We start from the raw sequence: 18,283 nt of genomic DNA on the forward strand, positions 1-18,283 counted from the left end.
TACTATAGTTCTATTAACTGCTATTGAAATTATTTTGTTCCAGGTTTGCCAATGTCCTCCCAAGCATTCTCTCAGTTATACAGAGGAAATGCCACCCTGCAGGTTGAGCAACAGACACAGATTGCTTCAGTCTTGATTGTGTGGCTTCAGTCTTGTCACTTAACCCCAAAATGACACCGTGCCCTGACCTATGAAATGAGACAATGAAATCAATTCACCTTTGTAAACAGTAGGGCACCATAATAGCAGGTTAAATAGCAGTATGTAAATTTAAATTATTAATTAAGCTGACGTCAAGCACCAAGTAATCAACTTGAAACAAGCTCATTAAGAGCTCTGTGCTGGAACTAGTTGTTTAATGGCTCAATAATGAGCTGACTGTATGATCTGCAAAATCGTGGTTCTTGATATTTTTTTGAAGTATATAATCATATTGTGATAATAGCTTGAATTTGAGTCTACATGTAACAAAAAAGATACCTCCAAACAGTTTATAGCCTCGGACTCAGAAATGCACTCTTGCTTATTCCCAGTTTGTATTAGTATAAAGATGGAGTCAGATGTGTTATAAAAAGCAATGAGAATACTTAGGCTTTTATGTTGGTACCCAGCACTGTAGTGGTACTTCAGTAGTACATGTGATTTGTTACTTTCTGGGCCATCACCAAAACTGTACAAGCAGTGCATCTCTCTGACTTTCTGTCCCTACACGTTGCAGTCACCCAGTACTCATGGCAGACAGTTTCCTTTTCTACGAGACAAAGATGCATCTGCAGGTAAGACATCACACTTAAGTAAGCATGTCTCCTCACATGCAACGAGGGCATTATATATGTTTGAGTGGTGTGTGCTGGTCTTTAGTCCAATCTGTTTCTGTTTGTAAGACAGTGTTGGCACCTGGCATCACCATTCCCACTGTAACAATTCTTGGATATTCATTGGACCTTAATTCCTCCCTTCCTTCCTTCCATCCATCATAAACCCATCCATACCTATGGTATCTACTCAGGGAACTCATTTTTAAACCTAAAGGTAGATTTATATTTCTAGTCTGCAAAGGCACAATTCTTGCCTAATCCTTCTCTACACCACATCTGCGATAGGGATGTATTCACATCCGTGGCAAACAAGTTGGGAACTGGCACCCCATACAGCCCATCTTTGGCCTTCACATATGGCTACTATAGTTGACTGTCTCTAGATGAATGAAAACAGCAGAGGCTCTATCTCATGTGCTTTTTTCTTGTCCTCCTCATTCTGCTCTCCAGCTCAGCACAGTCCACCCGGAGTTTGCTAGCCAGGCAAATGCCTATGGACATCGCCAGAACTCAGAGACTGACACTCTCTCCACACCTTTGACTTTCCACATTGGCTACCAACAAGTGGAAAAAATGAAACTGCTGGGCACCACCATGAGGCCTAGAAGCTCAGGAAATGCAGTTCCCATTTTAAATTAGCTCTGTACTGAAAGAGAACGATTCTTTCAGGACTGTTTCCTACACCTGCCTTGAATCCAGCACAGTGAAATGCCGAGCCTGGCTGTAGCTCCCCACAGACACTTCAGCAGTAGAAGTAACCATAATCATAATAATGAGATGCAAAATATATATATTTTGACCTTCCTTCATTATTTTTTTTTCTGCATCTGTAATCATGGTGCATTCCTAAAAACCTATAATCTAAGTGAAGAAACCACTCCTCCATGCGGGAAAGACTGAATGTTGCAATTGTTTTTTCCATTTTAAAATAGCTAAGGAGCTGCTTATGTACTATTTCTAGTGAAAGAAGGCTATTTATTTAAAGACCAAATAATACTAAAAAAAGTCATTACTGAATATATTAGCTGCAGACAATCTTTGAGAGGATTTAGGAAGTTCAACGCATGAAAAAAAGAAATGAGAGGAAAAGAGTCACAGTGATGACACCTCTCCAGCCAAAACCTTTTCCTCGGCTTAGGTGTTGGTATAGAAAGTCACAGGGACGCTGCCCGTGTGCTTCCTCTCTTGCAGAGACCTCAGTCTGAAGTGATGGGTATCAGTTACGGCACCTGCCCGTGAGCCCCCGCTGCCAGCAGCTGCGGTCTGACGGGGAAGTTCACGCCGTCTGCTTGCTCGGCAAAATGCTTCATCCGCTCAAGCTCTTCTGTGCCACCCTCCGTCTGTCAAAATTTGAGGAAGAGATTTTAATCTCCGCAGTCCCTTTCATTTTCAGTTACTAGCAGGCAAAATATAGTTAGATGCTTCATGCTGTAAGGTTTATGGGTGATTTAACTTTTATTACAGAGAAGATATTTGAGCGGCGACACTTTCTCCTGCCACCAGGAATGCAAAGAGACAGGCCTCCATTTGAAGCGCAGCACCCACAGATAGCACTGCACACACCTGTGCCTTAAGGCAAGGGGTGAGCAGCAGCAGTGAGAAAATCCCCTCCTATGGAGGAACAAAAGGACAAAAGGTGGCAGGCATCCGTCTGTGCCTGCCAGGGAGATAAACACTGCATGAGCTTGGAGCTGCTGACCTGCCTCTCAGGTAGAAATCAAGATCATGGGATAGGACTTGGCTGTGTGTGTGTGTGTGTGTGTGTGACACCTTCAAAGGACACCAGTGATCTACACATCCTCTGTGCCTCGACCATACTGAGAGATCCAAGGAACAATCCAGGCCTACAGCCCAGTTTTCACTTGCTTTCTGCCATGCTCATGCCTTCACCTGCTCCGTGCTAAAATATAGACCCAGGTCTGTGTTCTTCTAGTGGGCTGGGAGTGCTGAGTGCCCCCTGGCAGGGTTGCTCTGGTGGGTCGCATTGGTACTCCTCCAGAGGTAAAGCAGCAAAGCCAGGAGAGAAAAGAGTCTGGAAAAGGCCTCTTTACACGGATCTCTACGAAAACAGAGATCTGTGCTCCTCGCTATTTTCTGTTTGTGAGCAGAGTCCACGCAGGATGTTATGATTTAGGGTCTGAGGATTACCCTCCACAGGTGCTGCTCTGCGGAGGCAGGTGCAAGAGAAGGGGGCAGCCAGGCATAGAGCGGGGCAGAGGAAGCAGGGGGGCGATTTGACTCCACAAGCCAAGCATCGCAAAGCATTTCTCGGCGTGCTTGGTGTTGCTGTGCTTCGGATCTTCTAAACTCAACCACCAGAGTACCCAAACTGGGGAGGTTGGGTACCCTCCTTTGGCCACATCACACCCCCTTGTGTAACGAACTGGAGAGGGGTCATTCGTCGCCAAAAGACCCTTGGAGAAGGAAAATGGAGGTGGTTTTGGTGAGGAAGCACCACCGGGACCACCCCACACACGGTTCCCCTCACACGGCCATTTTGGCCGCGCGCCCCGCGGCGCACCGGGGGCGACCTCCCCGCGCCTCGGCGGTCCCGGGGCCGCTTCAAAGAGCCCGGACCCTCCGACAGGGGGGTGCTTAAACCGGGGGGGAACCGGGGGGAAACCGGGCAGCACCGAGCAGTGCCGGGATCGCTACCGGAGGCGCCTGCGCGGCCCCCCGGCCGCCGAGGGGCCGCGCCGGGCGCTGGGGCGGGGTCTGCGGCTGCCGCCGGGGCGGGCGCCACGTCGACAGCGGGGAACGGCGCCGGGGGAAAGGCAGCGGCGGAGCCGGGCCCGGGGGTGGGTGAGCGAGGGACGGAGCTGGGGGTAGCGGGGCTGTGGGGGTGTGGGGAGGCCTCGGTGGCCACGTCAGGGTCGAGGGGAGCCGGGGCTGCCCGCAGCCGGCTGCCCCCCGTGTCCCCCTTCAGTGTGTCCCGGTCCTCGGGGGCTGCTGGTGGTGGTGGTTGGGGACCGCCCGGTGTGGGGTGGTGGAGAGAAACGGGGGGGAGGTGGTTGGGTTTGTAGGGTTTGGGGTTGCTTTTTGGGTTGTTTTTAGGGCCGCCAGGCGCGGCTGCCTTCACCCAGCCCCCGGGCGTTTACGTGGTGCGGCCTGAAAATACGAGTCCAAAGTGAGTCTGAGCCCTGTGTGTGTGCACATCGGCTCAGTAAATCCTGCCTGGACTTTTATTTATTTATTTATTTATTTATTTATTTATTTATTTAGCTCTCTGGAGCGGTGTTTGGGTAGTGCTGGTGTTGCCCCGCCAGCGCCCAGAGATCAACCCCAAAGGGTGGTCCCTCGCCTGGCAGCGAGCGGGTCGCGATGTCACGTTTCCAGCAGGCAGACGAGAAACCCTGGGGGAAAACGCTCATTATTCTTCATTAGCGAGAAGTTTCAGCGGCTGCTGTGTTGCTGGCTGTGGGACAGTGTCCGACCCCATCTCCTAGGGCCGGGCGCAGGGCTTGTGGGGTGTTTAAGCCCCCCGAGGAGCAGGGACGTTTGTGGGGCAGCCACTGCTGGGCCGTGCCCTCTCTGGAGCTGCTCCCCTGCCTTGCTGTAGCGTCCTGGGCAGAGTAAAGGTGGTGTGGTTTCATTTCCACCAGTGATGCCTCCTTTTTTTTGGCTTTAATTGTGTGGGGGTTTGTATATTGGTCTTTTTTTTTTTTCTTGGTTCACACCTAGAAACTTCTGATGAACTTGCCCTCGTTTTTCCCTGAAAACTGTGTCTCGCTCCTTTGAAATCGGCGTGCTCAGTTTCAAGCCCCTCTTGCTTTGTATCCAGAGCTGAGTTTTGAAACTTGGCTTTTAAACAGAAGGCTTGTTGAAATGTCAGCTACGTTCTTGGGTTTTAACTACACACTTTCTACAAGCCTGGATTTGTGTGTTTTTTGTTTTTTTGTTTTTTTTTTTTTTTTACTCCAGTGCTGTTAGCATCAACTTTCTTCTTTCAGAAACTCAGTCAAGTGCCTCCTTTGCATGAAATAGCTGAAAAACACATTTCCACGAAGGCTGTGCTCTGAGGGTTGCGTCTGAGAGAGCTAACAGCACTTAGCCCTCTGGCTCGTGACATGTTACAAGCACTCCTGCAGGGCGTAAAGCAAGCAGGCAAGTAGTCCAGGGATCAGTTGTGCAGCTTGAAGAGCAGTCACGGGTGGGATCACCTTTGTGGCTTTGTGCTTATTTCCCTGTTTAATTCGGAGAGCAGAACACGGTTACTCTGTCCAAAATGCGTTTCTTAAAGTATCATCCCTCGAACAAGTTTCTTCATGTGTGGGGGATACATCAGGCTTGCTTTTAAGTCTACTGCAGCCGGTGAAAGGGAGACAGGGAGCTGCACGCGTGGCGAGGGCTGGTGTGTTTCCTTCCAGCTCTGTAGCTCAGCCCTCTGACCGCCCAAGTTGATGGGCAGAAGGAGGCTGCTTGTTCCGCGGTGGACAAAGACGAGGTAGCTGACGTGAACTTGTGCCAGGGGGGTAGATCCAGCGCTGGCGCGGTGCTGCCAAGCGGAATTGGCCTCATCCTTGGGTAGTTTCGTTGCTGCCCACAAATATCTGAGTGGTGGCGTTGAAACAAGCCAGCTCTCACTGGCTGCTGCTCGGGCCGGGTTTGCTGAGCTGAAACAGTAGGGCTTTTTGTGCGGGAGTTCAGAGAGGCAGCACGAGCATCATCTGAAGTTGGGGAAGCTGCACGCGCGTCCGTAGCGGTTGGAGCCCGCTGCTTAGCTGGAGGCTAACGTTTTATACCAGTCGCTGTCCAAGAACCGCGGGCTCGTTAAGGAGAGGTTGCGTCCTGACATCGCCCAGTTGCCACACGGTGTAGTAATCCTCGTGATAGCTCACGGATTAAGCAGAATCATCTCTGTTGCTCAGGAACGCAGAAGGAAAACCAATGTGTTGGTGAGATAAATCGCATACGGTTCTGGCTTCTTAAAGCCGTGCTGAGTCTGCTTCTCCCTGCTGCGGGGCTGTGGGTGTGTGGTTCCCGCTGTATACACGTGGCAGGATCGTGGCAGTAGCACTGTTACGTGAAATGTCATCAATCTACTCCCGTTCTTGCAGGTGGATGCAGAGTGTCTTTGGGGTAGAAGCTGACCAGGCGTCTCCTTCACAAAGGAATATATTTGGTGAGAAATTTTTGTTTTTAACAGCTTGGATGTGAATGTATGTGTGGCTCTAACTTCACCTCCGGAACTTCGTAGAGCTTTCATTCAGGGCCCACGAACAGCGTCAGCTCTCAAATTAAAATTCTCTTCTAAACCACTTCTTCCTTTATGGCCATGTAAAAGTCTAAAACTTACAGATATTTCATATTCTGACAGTATGGAAATAGGGTTTTTTTTCTTCAAAACCAATTGAAAAAGTGAGTTCCAGTTCTTCTGCTACGAAGGTTGATACATATTTCAGTGTATTAAAACATGATAAATGATCCCTTACCTCTTGAATGAATAGTACATTCATGAGCGTGGAGGGAAAGAAGCAGAATGTAGTTTATACATCTTCTTGTTCAAAATCTCCCTTAAGACCTGCGTTTATTTCTACTGCTTCACTAAGAAAACACAAAGCTTATTTACTTACCTGCACAAATGACAAAGGAGACTGGAAAGTGCCGCTGGTAGGCCAGATGTGTGCTGCCTGATCGTCCATATGAGTTCTGCCAGAACTCAAGGAGATCTAACTCCCTGATTCTGTGTGATCACTGAGTGTGTGTGAAATGAAGCGTGAGTCTTTTGTCCCGGTGACAGGAGACATTCAATCTGAGATCACAGGATGAAAATACCAGAGAGATCTATTTTGATTGCATCTCCCCTGTCCTATTTTTTTTTTTTCTTTTTACCAGTCGTAGCAAAATTTGAAGAAAGTTCTGAAAAATGTATCAAAAAAATTCTGAAGTTCAGCTTTGCCTTGTTGCATGTGCTTGCAATACTGCTAATTTTGCTGTTGTATTCTGTGTCTCTGCATGATTCAGCGTACAGGGAACTTTGAATCTGTAGCTTCTGATCTAAGTTCCCAGGGTGCTTTAATCAATGCCGTGTATGAATGACCTAATTCTACCCACAAAACCTTATCCTTGCGCCTCCAGATTAGTGCCTTAGGTGTTGGCTGAGAGTTTTAATCTCTTCTGTGTCTCATGAATTTTTTCTTTTTTTTGTGGGGACACACCTTCAGCAGGGAGAGTGAGAAGGAACCTCCCTGGGGATACACGGCAGTCTGGTGACAGAGGACTCCTTGCAAGGTGGGACATACGAGCCTGGATCTTATTAGACCAAGGGGGTGTTGAATTGTAGGTGAGTGCTTTCACTAGGATGATGTTATGTAAAAGATAGAAAACCAGAAACTGTTTGCTAACTCAATTTTTTAATGAAAAAAATATATTCGTGCCCTCTACTTCTGAAGATTACATGAAGTCTTTTGCCACCACAAAGTTATTCCTTATCCTTGACCTCCATTCAATAGAAATATGTTAAATCTCTGAACAGGAGCCAGGTTTGGGACATGGTCCTGTGCTCAGAATTTCCTGCTCACCAGATAAGCTACACACTGTTTAGCACACAGGATTTTGGGTCACATTTCGGAGGCTCTTAAGTCTCCTGACACACAAAACTAGATACAACAATGTACGCAAACTGTAACCTAGATATTTTAAAATTTCATGCTTGAGCCCTTTGTTGGAGGTAGGTCTTGGTTCTGCGTTTCACTGAAGAGCTATAGAAAAACAAAAGGACTTGTGATTGTGCTTTGTGAGCTCTCCTCCGTGCCAAGTTCTGTTTTGGGTCAAGCTGTACGCCTTTTCTGACAGTGATTTGATTCTGTTTTCCTTTACGCTGGGGCAGTAGGACAGCCGTGAAACTCCTCACGAGTTCATTAGGTACACCTCTTGCAGCATCACTGGAGTGCTTCCAGGCACCCACAGAACCATGCATCACATAAAAGCTTTTGACTTTCTGGTCACCAGATGCCTCTCGGCTCTCTTCTTTCTAGGATGAAATCAGTCCCATCAAGAGTGCCTTGTTTTTCCTTAGCTGCTTTGTTCAGACCAGTGAAGTTCTCTGCTGACTTCTGGGGTCTTAAAACAGCAGTTACCGTAGAACACCATAGTCCATATAGTTTTAGGAGAGTTAAGTATTTCTGTGGTTTAAAAGGAGTTGTAATTGCATTAGATAGTTAGAAGGTGAGTGATACATTGGGTAAAAATCTGGTGTACCTTTTAAAAAGTAGCTTGTGCTCAGAATTTCCATAACCTTGACCTTTTGGGGAAGGTAGCAAGGGGAGGGAATGTGTCATTGTTTTTGTGTGTACTGCAATTTTTCACTTTTTTTTTTTTTTCTTCTCTAATACTTTGCCAATAAACCAGAAGCTCTGCTGTGAAGGTCTCCTGCCAACACGCTGCTTTACTCATCTATCTTTGCTAGGAGCTGCACGTAAATCAGACAGTCGCCTAACCTGGATTTCAGGGAGCTGCGAAGCAGTCTTTTCCCCAGGTTATCTGTTTGCCAGATTTACTCTAGTTCTTCCCATTGGGCAGGGCTTGTCTTTATTAAATACTTGGATACGATGCCTGGCACAATAGATCCTTGATACTTCATTGGGGCCGTATCTACTGTCAGTGCTGTTGTGTCCAGCACTTCCCTAGTGGTGGCACATACGAAGCCTTACACGGAGTCTTGGAACACTTCCTACCATTTTGCCATATTCAAAACTAATTTCCATCTGTCCTCTAAACTTGTTTATAGTCCCAGTATCTTATCTGTGCCTATGAAATTATTTTTTTTCTGAAGCTCTTAGGAAGAATTCTTGACAGAACCTTTGGGGAGTTCAAGCAATGAATTTCAGCTGGGGTTATTTTGGGAGCTGCATGCGGGCTAGGTATAGGGGATTTAAATGCATTGTCGAGGTTGTTCTTCGTAACGACTAATTATTCTCTGTCCTAATTCGTTTGGGTCTCCCTTGAGTCTTTACAATCATTTTTGTCACTTTTCCTGTGTTTGAAGTAAGGCATGGTAGGTTGTAATCTTTCTTTTCTTTTTTTTTTTTTTTTTTTTTAAGGATTTTTCCTAATGCAGCAAATTAAAATCTCCTTCCTAATGCCATAATCATCTTAATGATCAAAATGACCACCTGCTGAGTAGCAGCACAGTTACTTAGTTGTGCACAGAAGTTCCGATTGAAATGTCAGGCCTGTCAGTTTCTTGCAGTGTCTGCCTTATGTTTCTTACAGTGCTTGCTATGTTTGTTTTGAGATACAAAAACATCCATTTGTCTCATCTCAGTGAAGACGAAATCCTCGTATATGTCCCAGCTCGCAATAATAATGAGAATGAATGCAAAAGAATCACTTGGCACCGAATCTGGTCCTTTCACAGAGCCCTGGACCGCCTCTGTTTCTCCCTAGGATCTGTCAGGCTCTTAATTTTTTTAACAAGGAATTATATAACTGCTACATTTTCCAATTGCCTCTTAGCCTTCGTGTATTTAGTCTTCCATAATGATGTGCTGTTAAGCACTTCCCTGTTTCTCAGCTTCCACGTTTGCATTTCGGGCTTTTGAAAGGTGTTTGGCCTTGCCATAAAATTAGCCATGTTGGCGGTAGATGTTCTTGCTTGCTTTCCTGTTCAGCTTCTTGTGTATCTAGAGATATGTAGAGTCATGAACTGATGCCCTTAGTGCTGGTTGCGAGGACTCTTTAATATTCAATTTCGGCTTTCTTCTCATCCAAAGATCTATCACTCAGCGTGTGGGTGCCGGTTCTTACTGTGATGTTTTGACTTTGTAATTACATTGTGAGGGCTTTAGCTGCTGTTTCCCAGGTGAGTCTTCCTACCCTTGAGTTCTGCTTCTGCCTCCTCTTCCCTCTTCCAGATCTCAGCCCCTGCTTTCTTCTCACCCACCTGAACTGCGGAGAGGTCTGGGCATGGCAGGAGGGGCTGGAATTCTTCTTGTGGTGGTCAGTGAGTCCAGGAAGAAATTGAGCCTTGTGCTCAATTATAAAGGCCTTATATATAAAGGCCTTGTGCTTGGTCAGGGAGAAGGGAAATGAGAAAGTCAGTGGTGAGGCAGGAAAATGGAAGGATGCTGAGTGGCACAACGCAGCTTCTTTTTTTCTTTCCCCTTTTCCTAACCTCAGTACCTGCTGAGGAGGGAACTGAGGGTTGGGGAGGAGGTAGGTCTTGGGGCTGAGGCATGCATTGGTGGGGGAGGTCCTGCACCAGGCATTGCTTTCTTCCCCACAGGAGAGGGAAATGCAGTGAGCAGCGCTGCTGATTTGAGCTTTCTCATGTGCTTCCCCTTCCCTTTGGGGACTGCTGCGCTAGAACTGCTCTAGGAAACAGCTTTTGGTGTTTTTTCAGTAAATAACAATAATAAAAACCTACCTGTTTCTGAAATGTTTTCATTGGAAAGTTTGTGCATGGCTGAAATACTCCAGTTCCGCTGCTATCGCTGCGTTGTGTAGGCAGTACCGTTACAAGATAACTAGCATGCTTTTATTGCATTTACTTCAACTCTTTTTTTTCTGGCATTTATTCAAATTCTCCTGCAAGGACTTGTTTCTCTAAGCTACTGCTTTCTAGGTCTGAACAGATCTTAGAGGCATGCTGTTGTTTTTCTAGCGTTCGCCAGTAGGATCACTAACCTTTTATTTTGTAGTGCATAAGCATAGGCTATCGCATGGCGGTGGCCGTTTTGTTTTCATGCTGTTTTCTCCTGATCACTTCTTAGGTTTGAGATGTGCTTAGCATAGGGTGACCGCTCCCTCCAGGCCTGCTGGCCCGATAGGGGCATCGACTCCTCAGCTATTGAGTCTGGTAGAATTGTGCAACAGCACAATTTGATGATAAAAAGTGCAGTAATTAGGCAACAGATGCTAGCTTCTAGTAATTAAAAATAAGTTCTTATTCTTGAACTATGTGAATTTTAGATTCAGGGGTTACATTATTGCTTTGGCAGAAGAGATGTACAGAATAATGTGAATTTATCTTTTAGGCAATAATGAATCAAAAGGACAAAAATCAACAGGAAGTCCCATCCTACCTTCATGATGAACCGCCAGAAGGTATGTACTAGTTTCCATAATACCAAGGAAGTTTACAGAAATTCACCTAAAGTGCAATTATTTGAAAGAAAACAACACCCTGCAACCTAAACTATCTAACTTCGAAGTAACGGTAAATAACCCAGCCCTGGGATAGGATGGGCCTGCAGTTCTTGTTCCCTTCTGCATTATCCTGATAGAAAGCCACTGAATACAATTTAATTAATAATTCTATTGATAAATTACAGAGAAGGTGGGCAGATACTGTAATTTGCAGATAAGTTTCAAGAGATGTGAACTGATCTGCTGAGCGTTTGTTTCTGCTGCCCATATGTGAGATGAAAAGAGCCCAGCTTCACTCTTGGGTGCCTTGCTGAGTTCACAGTACTTGTGACTTTGAAACAAGATGTGCTTGCTGCTACTTCTGCAGAGTTTTTTTCCATAATAAAGTTAATTGTGGTTCTAACTGTTGACTTAATCTCGTGTTTCCGTGAAAACAAAGGAACGCTTGACTTTGTTAATGCAGCGGCATCTTGGTCCCATGAACCAAATGAATTTTACATCAGTTATTAGATCTGAAGAGGAAACGAAGTTGTGAATGAGCAATATTCCCATCCAGGCTGCGGACCAGCTGCGCTGTGAGGAATGCTGTTTGCATAGCGTGGCTGGGAGCATACTAGATCAAAAACTGGTCTTGGCACAGAAGTTGTCTGGATTTTGTCTTCTCGTACTTTAAGACCAAATGTATCGGGTGTAGAGGTCAGCAAGTCCTGATTCCTCTCGTTTCATTACTCTTCCATTTATAATGGTAATTTAAAGCTCTGTTTGCAGGGTATTCTTTCTCCAGCTTTTATGTGTCATTTAACAGAACAATTTACTTCACTTGAACAACAGTATTGTCCACTCGCTGCAGCTGGCTGGGTTCAAGTGGAATAGCTTGCTATTTTCTTAACGACTATTAGATGGGAAGCGCAAGTACAAGGAGATGAGAGGAAAGGGAGAAATAGTTCTTGGTAGCACAGTGGTTCTTAAGCCCTACTATACATGAACTTGTTACAGGGTAATGTTGTTAGAAGAAAATTATTCTTTTTAAGTGCTTAAGGGGTTGTCAGGATCCTAGAAGCATTTCTGAAAACAAATGCCAGGTTGGAACCTGTGCCCTAGTATGTGTTAACATTTTTAGTCTAAGTTCATAGTGTTTTTTTTTCCCTTTTTTTCTTCCCCCTTAAAGATTGAGTTGTGTTTTTAACACATTAAACCTCGCACATACAATTTTAACAGTGGCCTGGTTGGTAAATCATGACCGATTCTTCCATCAGGAAGATGGTGAAGGGATTTATTTTTTTTTTTAATCTTTCTAGAATATTGAGTAGTTTGTCCAGATTCAGAACGTAACAGCAGGGCTCTGTCATCACTCACCAGTGCAGGGTTTTGTTTAAAATTTGTGAGTAACTAAGACTTGTTTTTTTCTGCACAGTTTCTTATTTCAATATGAAAATAATCAATTTGGGTATGTAGTTTAAACAGATGGAGAAGGCTGCCATAATTAGGAGGAGGAGTGGAATGAAATACAACTCATCTTAATGGAAACACCATCACTGAGAGCTTTCTTTGCCTTTTGCTTCTGCTTCATGGGCAGTCTTCAAGCCCTATGAGTTAGTAAAATATTGGAATACCCTAGAGCATCCCTATTTTAGATGTCATAGGAGGCTGTCACATGTGATATGCTTACAGCATTGCAAAAAGATGGCCAGTTGTGGCTGGAAGGCTACCAGAGCGATGCTGGCAAGAAGATTGGCTCTGAACTGGCTCCAAAGAAAATTCTTAGAGGAAAGGTTCCATTCCAACACCAATTTGCTGTTTTGGTTTGCCTTTTTTTTTTTTTTTTTTTTTTTTGTAAAGATAGAAGTATTTCCAGCTTGTCCAAATGATGCTCGACCAGCTTGGTGCCCAAAGACTTTAAGGAAACGAGTATATAGAAGCTTTTCTGCTCTTACTTTCTATGAGTAATGCTTTTCTCATGTTTTACTTTCTTTACTTTTGTGGTCTGTGCTCAAACTGTGGTTTGCTGTCAGTCTTTTTCAGTGGGAAGCTGGTTTCAAGGTACTGTGGCAGAGCCAACCCCTGAACAAGGAATTTGTGTCATTTTCTCCCTAGATCTAGCAACATGCTGTCTTTAGCTTTTTCGTACTGATAAGGAACGTGAAGACCAGGAGTGTATATTCTAGAACAGAAATAGACCAACAATTAAAAAAAAAAAAGTTTTTAAATATTTTTTGTATGTAAATGTTAATTCCAATCTCTACTTGCTTGTGTTGGCAGTGCATTTGTGCTGGAGATGTTCAGGCTGAGGGCTACAGGTGTGGAATGAACCAGCAAGGCTATTTATTGCCTGGCTTTAAGTAAAAGGCTGTCATTTTCCTAGTTTCCAGAACCCTTTTTGTTATCCGTACAGACTTCTTAAGTAAGAGAGACTAGCATAAGATGGAAGCATTTTTAGTATCTTTGCTTCCTTGAGTGGCACTGTTGCTCTTTTATGACTTTTTTTTGGTGATATTTAAAAAGCTCTCTCATTTGGACCTTAGCTCTGCTCACTGTAGTTCCACTTGCTCTTTTCTTGGTTCCCCCTGCTGTTTTTCCTTAAGAAAGGGAAACATATCCACTAAATCCCATCGATTACCTCCAGGCAGATAGAAATTACAATGAATTCAGTGACTTTTAACGTTCTTGTTAACTAGCTGTCTCTTGACATTGTTTCTCTGAAACTTGTTTTAAGATAGTATGTGGGATTGGTGAGGAATTAACAAGGCAGGAGCTGAGATGTGCTTACCTATCCAACATGGTTGCAAAGACTGGAGATTTCTCAAGGTTTGCACCAAAAATACTTTGCAGACAAACATGTGCCAGGGCTAAGCTGGTTTATGGGTATAGTAGGTGATAGATTTTTGTGCTTGTGTTAACATACTGCTCGTGCAAAACAAACAGCTTCAGAAGCCCTGTTGCTTTCAAGATTAGTTGGAGTTTATGCAGTAGTGGCATGTGGGGTTACAGTCCTAGCACATTTTAGGTGTGTGCATCTTCAGGATTTTGAGGCCTACAGTTAAAAACATGGGCGACTTTACTGAACTAGAGGACTAAATGGCTAGTTCTGGGAGACTTCCTATTACTCTAATATTTTCTGTTAGTTTGAAGCTAAGAAATTTTACTGCAAAGATGGAATATGAATAACTTTATGGCATGCAGCAAAGAACCATGCAAAATACAGGTTAAATGTAACATTAAAAAGGAAAAACAGATTCAGACGGTCAACAACATGCAGAAATCCTATGGCTTGAGTTTTGTTTTTGCGTGTCATGTTGGGATTTCTGTTGGGAGCCCATCAATACTGCTATTGGGGACAATTTTTTGCATGTAATGAGCTCATTAGAAGTTACTTGGCTGGTTGACTTCTTTTTTCACCTTTCCTCTCTGAACCACCGAAAACACCTTTTAGGAAGAAAATTAGGTTTGTGTAGATGTTGAAGAAAGGAAATGAAACTGTGAGGGCTTTGCATCAATTTTGTCCTCATACTTCTTTTGACTCCTGATGGCTCTTCTGTTCGTAACCTTCTTTGCCTCCCTTGTGCCCTCTGCATACAGCCCTTGTAAATACTTTTTCAAAACAGTCATTAGTAAGGAAAGAAACAGCTTTCTCTCAAGGTGAGCTCTTTTCAAAGAACAGCTCTTTTTTTTTTTTTTTTTCATGAATAACTCCTCTGAAAATGCTTTCATCACGGCGCTGTGATTGACTCGATGTTGTTTCCTCCCCCAGGTGCGCTGAAGGACCACCCGCAGCAGCAGCCGGGCATGCTTTCCCGTGTGACTGGTGGCATCTTCAGTGTCACGAAGGGAGCTGTTGGTGCCACGATTGGGGGCGTTGCTTGGATTGGAGGGAAGAGCTTGGAAATTACCAAAACAGCGGTCACGTCTGTGCCTTCGATGGGAGTAGGGCTAGTCAAAGGGAGCGTTTCTGCCGTGGCTGGAGGTGTTACTGCTGTAGGATCTGCTGTTGCAAGTAAAGTGCCTTTAACGGGAAAGAAAAAGGATAAGTCTGACTAAAGCCAAAACTGAGAGACATACTTGATTCTGCAGAATATTACATCGGCAGCGTTAAAATCTGCTGAGATTTGGACCATGAGAAGCCATGCGTCTTAGACACTCCATCTTCTACAGAGCTGTGCAAGTAACTTAATTTCATCTGACAAGGACAGAAGCAGCTTGGGTAGCACAGTGTCTGAAGATTTGTTAGAGCCTAGATTCAAGCTTTGTATCTGGTGAAATGTTAACACTTGGTAACTATAGAAGTGAGTACGTGTATCTGAAGGGATTATACATATTTGAATATTCACTTACTGTAAGTCTTGCAGTTTTGGACTAAAATGTGAACATAGAAACTTACCTTGGTGACGTCTGCCGGACCATCTGTTTGATGAGGTGCCGTTTACTGTCCTCAGTGGCATCCACATCCTCCTGCTAAGGATCCTTGAGCTGTGTAATGGCATTATTGGATGTGCCTAAATAGTTACAAAACTGTGTCTGTAGGAAGCCTGGAAACTATCAATGCGTTCTGCCAGAGCGAACTGGCAGCAAACAGAACTGGAGGTGTGCAGAAATTGGAAACGAGTGGGAGATAGGAGGTGACAAAGTTTGTAACATGGTAGAAGGGATCATAAAAACTAACTTAATGCCTTATTCGAAAAAAAAAAAAAAGTCTCTTTACTAGGTGAAGCTGTGTAAGCTGTGTCCTGTTGTTTCTGTACAGTTCACAGAACAAGCTTTAGAGACTCTGACTCCTAGTATCTGAAACTTTTAGTCAGTTTTTACTGAATACAAGATCGCAAAATCTCAGGTGTACTTAATGATATGCATCCATTTCCTGCAAGTGCAAACTTGCTTCTGATCAACTTCTTAGAGACACTAGAAAAAATGAGGGCTTCATGGAAACTGGGCAGGTGTTTGTGGTCATCTAGCACAACTCTGTAACTTGAAAGCAATTACTTGGTGTAGCTGGGAACCACTGAAGAACTAGCGAAACTGTTTCAGCTCCGTGGTGTGCCAGGTTAGTTCCTTGCTCCGTTTAAACAAATGCAAGAATTTTTCACTACATCTTTATCTCACACTTTGCATTTTGATTTTGAGGAAATGCAATACTTTTATTTAAAAAGAAACCAAAAACAGGCACATGAGGCCTTAAAAAAACCCTTATATATATCATCCAAGTAAACTGTATATTGACAGACTCCAAACTTTGACACACCTCAAACGAGAACATCTGTAGGTCCTCTGCAGTATGTGAGGCAAAATGCACTCCGAAGACACAGCTTGAGGTTGCCTTAAAGTAGAAGCTGTTGGTGATTTTTGTTTTTTGTTTTGTTGTTTTTTTTTTCCCCACGTGCTGACTTTGCAAATAAGTAACTTCTTTGGAAGCCCGTAATAGAAGGCTGTGAACATTGTGTATGCAGTATTTTCTTAAACTCGTGTTCCTACAAAAAAAAAAAAAACAAACACTTCAAAGCATGTAAAAGCTTACTTTTTCAGTGGCTATGGCTGTACAAGAAGGATATATAGGGAGACTTCTTAGAAATTAAAAGAAAATCAAAATACATCACGTGTCTAAAACTCGCTCCTATGTTTATGGGTGTTGAAAGTAAACTGTAAATTATGGTACAGTAGCAGCCCAGTCTCTCTGAGCCATTGGTACTTCAACTGCAGTCTGGAACAACTTTATTTGGTGTCATTGATTGCTGGTTATGTTGGTGGCATGGTATTACCACACATAATGACGTGGGGAGGTGGGGACAGCAAACCCAGCAGGTAGAATTCTCTGTTCCTGTTGTTAGTTGCACCAGCTGCTTAGCTCCAATCTGCTGGAAGCATGTGTTGAGGTAAGTCTATGCAATAAATACAATGTTTAACTATTTTTGTACTCAAAAGCTAGCAGTGCAGCACGCGGTTTGGTTTAAAGATCCCAGTTAGCTACAGAAACAAGTTGGCTTGGCCACAAGAAGCAGTCGAGCTGCAGCAAGGGATTTAATGTGGTCTGCTCCCCCCGGTTTCTGATGCAGACGTACCCCTGAGTGCTACCAGTGAGCTCCGTGAGCCAGCTGTTTGGGACCACAGTGGGATTTGTGACACTCTACCAAACCCTTCCCAGTCATTTTCCGAGGACACAAATGTTGAACTGGTCGTACCCCCCCTTTTTTTTTTTTATGGCATTCTTTAACTTTTATGCTATGAAAGTTGCTGCAAAATGAGCATGGTCTGAGATGAGCAATGTTAGAGCTGTAAAAAGCTGCCAGCACTTCATTATGTTTTGTTCTTAGCATATCCTGTAGTTAGTACTTCTGAATCTTGTAAGTGAAATGCTTTAACGTGGCACATGCTTTGAGTTTTGGAAAAGAGCTTTGTCCTATATTCTGCGTATTTCCCACTTGCTTATGAAAATCACCTCCTAAAGAACTTGTTCTGATTCTGTCCTGGCACTTGTGAAACATTAAATTGTTGCTGTTTCAGACTTTTTGAAAGCTTCCTTAGTTACTTTGTGGAGAAAGGCAGATGAGTAAAGGCTTAGGTGTGACTCTCCATGCTGTATCATGGCCTAGGGAACCCGGATCTAAAAAACACTGAGCAGCTCTTGGCAAAAACCTCACGTTGCTGTGAGGTTTCTGTGGTGTCTGCACAGACACAACGCAAAATCCTCTTCACTGCTTGGTTGTTTGTTGGTTTTCTCTTGGGAACTAAGGGTTGGGGAGACCCACTTTTAAGATGACAGGAAGTAGAATGGAATGTGGAACCTTATTTTAAAATAATAATTAAAAAAAAATTAAAAACTTACTTTCCTGGCCCCCCATTTCAAAAGGGGAAACATTTATGAAGACTGCTTGTATGCCTGACTGCTCATTCTATAGCAAAAGGCTGGGCTGTGGGCTTCTATGTGCAAATATTGAGTGGTATAAACATATTCACTGTAACAACAAGAGATTAGGAAGAGGATCTCAGTGCTCTAGTAGTCTCTAAGAAAATGTATTTTATTTATAAAATACAAAATATATAAAATTATATATATTATATATATATATGTAATTATTTCATTATAAAGGCATCTGGGAAGAGGCAAAGGGTTATGAATGAAGGATTGAATGAATTTGGGTCTGCTGGTATGGAAAAAAGAGTCTTTCTCTTCCTACTTTCGTTTCGAAAGGGGAAGGGCAGGGGAATTGAACCATTTGGAAGGGAGAATGAGCTTGGGATAGCTCAGGCTGTGGCTCTGTTAAGGAAATATGTCACTTTCCTGTTTTCTCCACTGCCACTGGAAGTACTTGAAGTGATGGGAATAAGCTGTAGCAGGAATTTTTAAAACCAGATAGCTGTAGAAATGCCGAGACTTGTTTTTATGGAAA

At 43.9% G+C, this 18,283-nt stretch overlaps 1 protein-coding gene across 1 annotated transcript; it reads left to right on the forward strand.

The window, feature by feature from the left end:
* The first annotated feature begins 3,549 nt into the window (after positions 1 to 3,549).
* Positions 3,550 to 17,354, forward strand: TMEM263 (transmembrane protein 263). Its single transcript, XM_084306594.1, has 5 exons — positions 3,550 to 3,616; positions 5,876 to 5,940; positions 6,983 to 7,101; positions 10,796 to 10,865; positions 14,656 to 17,354. The coding sequence occupies exons 4-5, from the start codon at positions 10,802 to 10,804 to the stop codon at positions 14,940 to 14,942; spliced, it is 351 nt and encodes a 116-aa protein (XP_084162720.1). The 5' UTR covers positions 3,550 to 3,616; positions 5,876 to 5,940; positions 6,983 to 7,101; positions 10,796 to 10,801; the 3' UTR covers positions 14,943 to 17,354.
* Positions 17,355 to 18,283: the final 929 nt, after the last annotated feature.

Source organism: Netta rufina (genome assembly GCF_964035555.1).
Source record: "Netta rufina genome assembly, chromosome: 1".
In the NCBI taxonomy this organism is placed as follows: domain Eukaryota; kingdom Metazoa; phylum Chordata; class Aves; order Anseriformes; family Anatidae; genus Netta; species Netta rufina.

What these genes read in the sequence shown, in the direction of transcription:
- TMEM263 (XM_084306594.1), top strand. Translation starts at nt 10,802, where the DNA reads ATGAATCAAAAGGACAAAAATCAACAGGAAGTCCCATCCTACCTTCAT. An exon ending in TCATGATGAACCGCCAGAAG is followed by an intron (nt 10,866 to 14,655) that starts GTATGTACTAGT and finishes TTCCTCCCCCAG; the next exon opens with GTGCGCTGAAGGACCACCCG.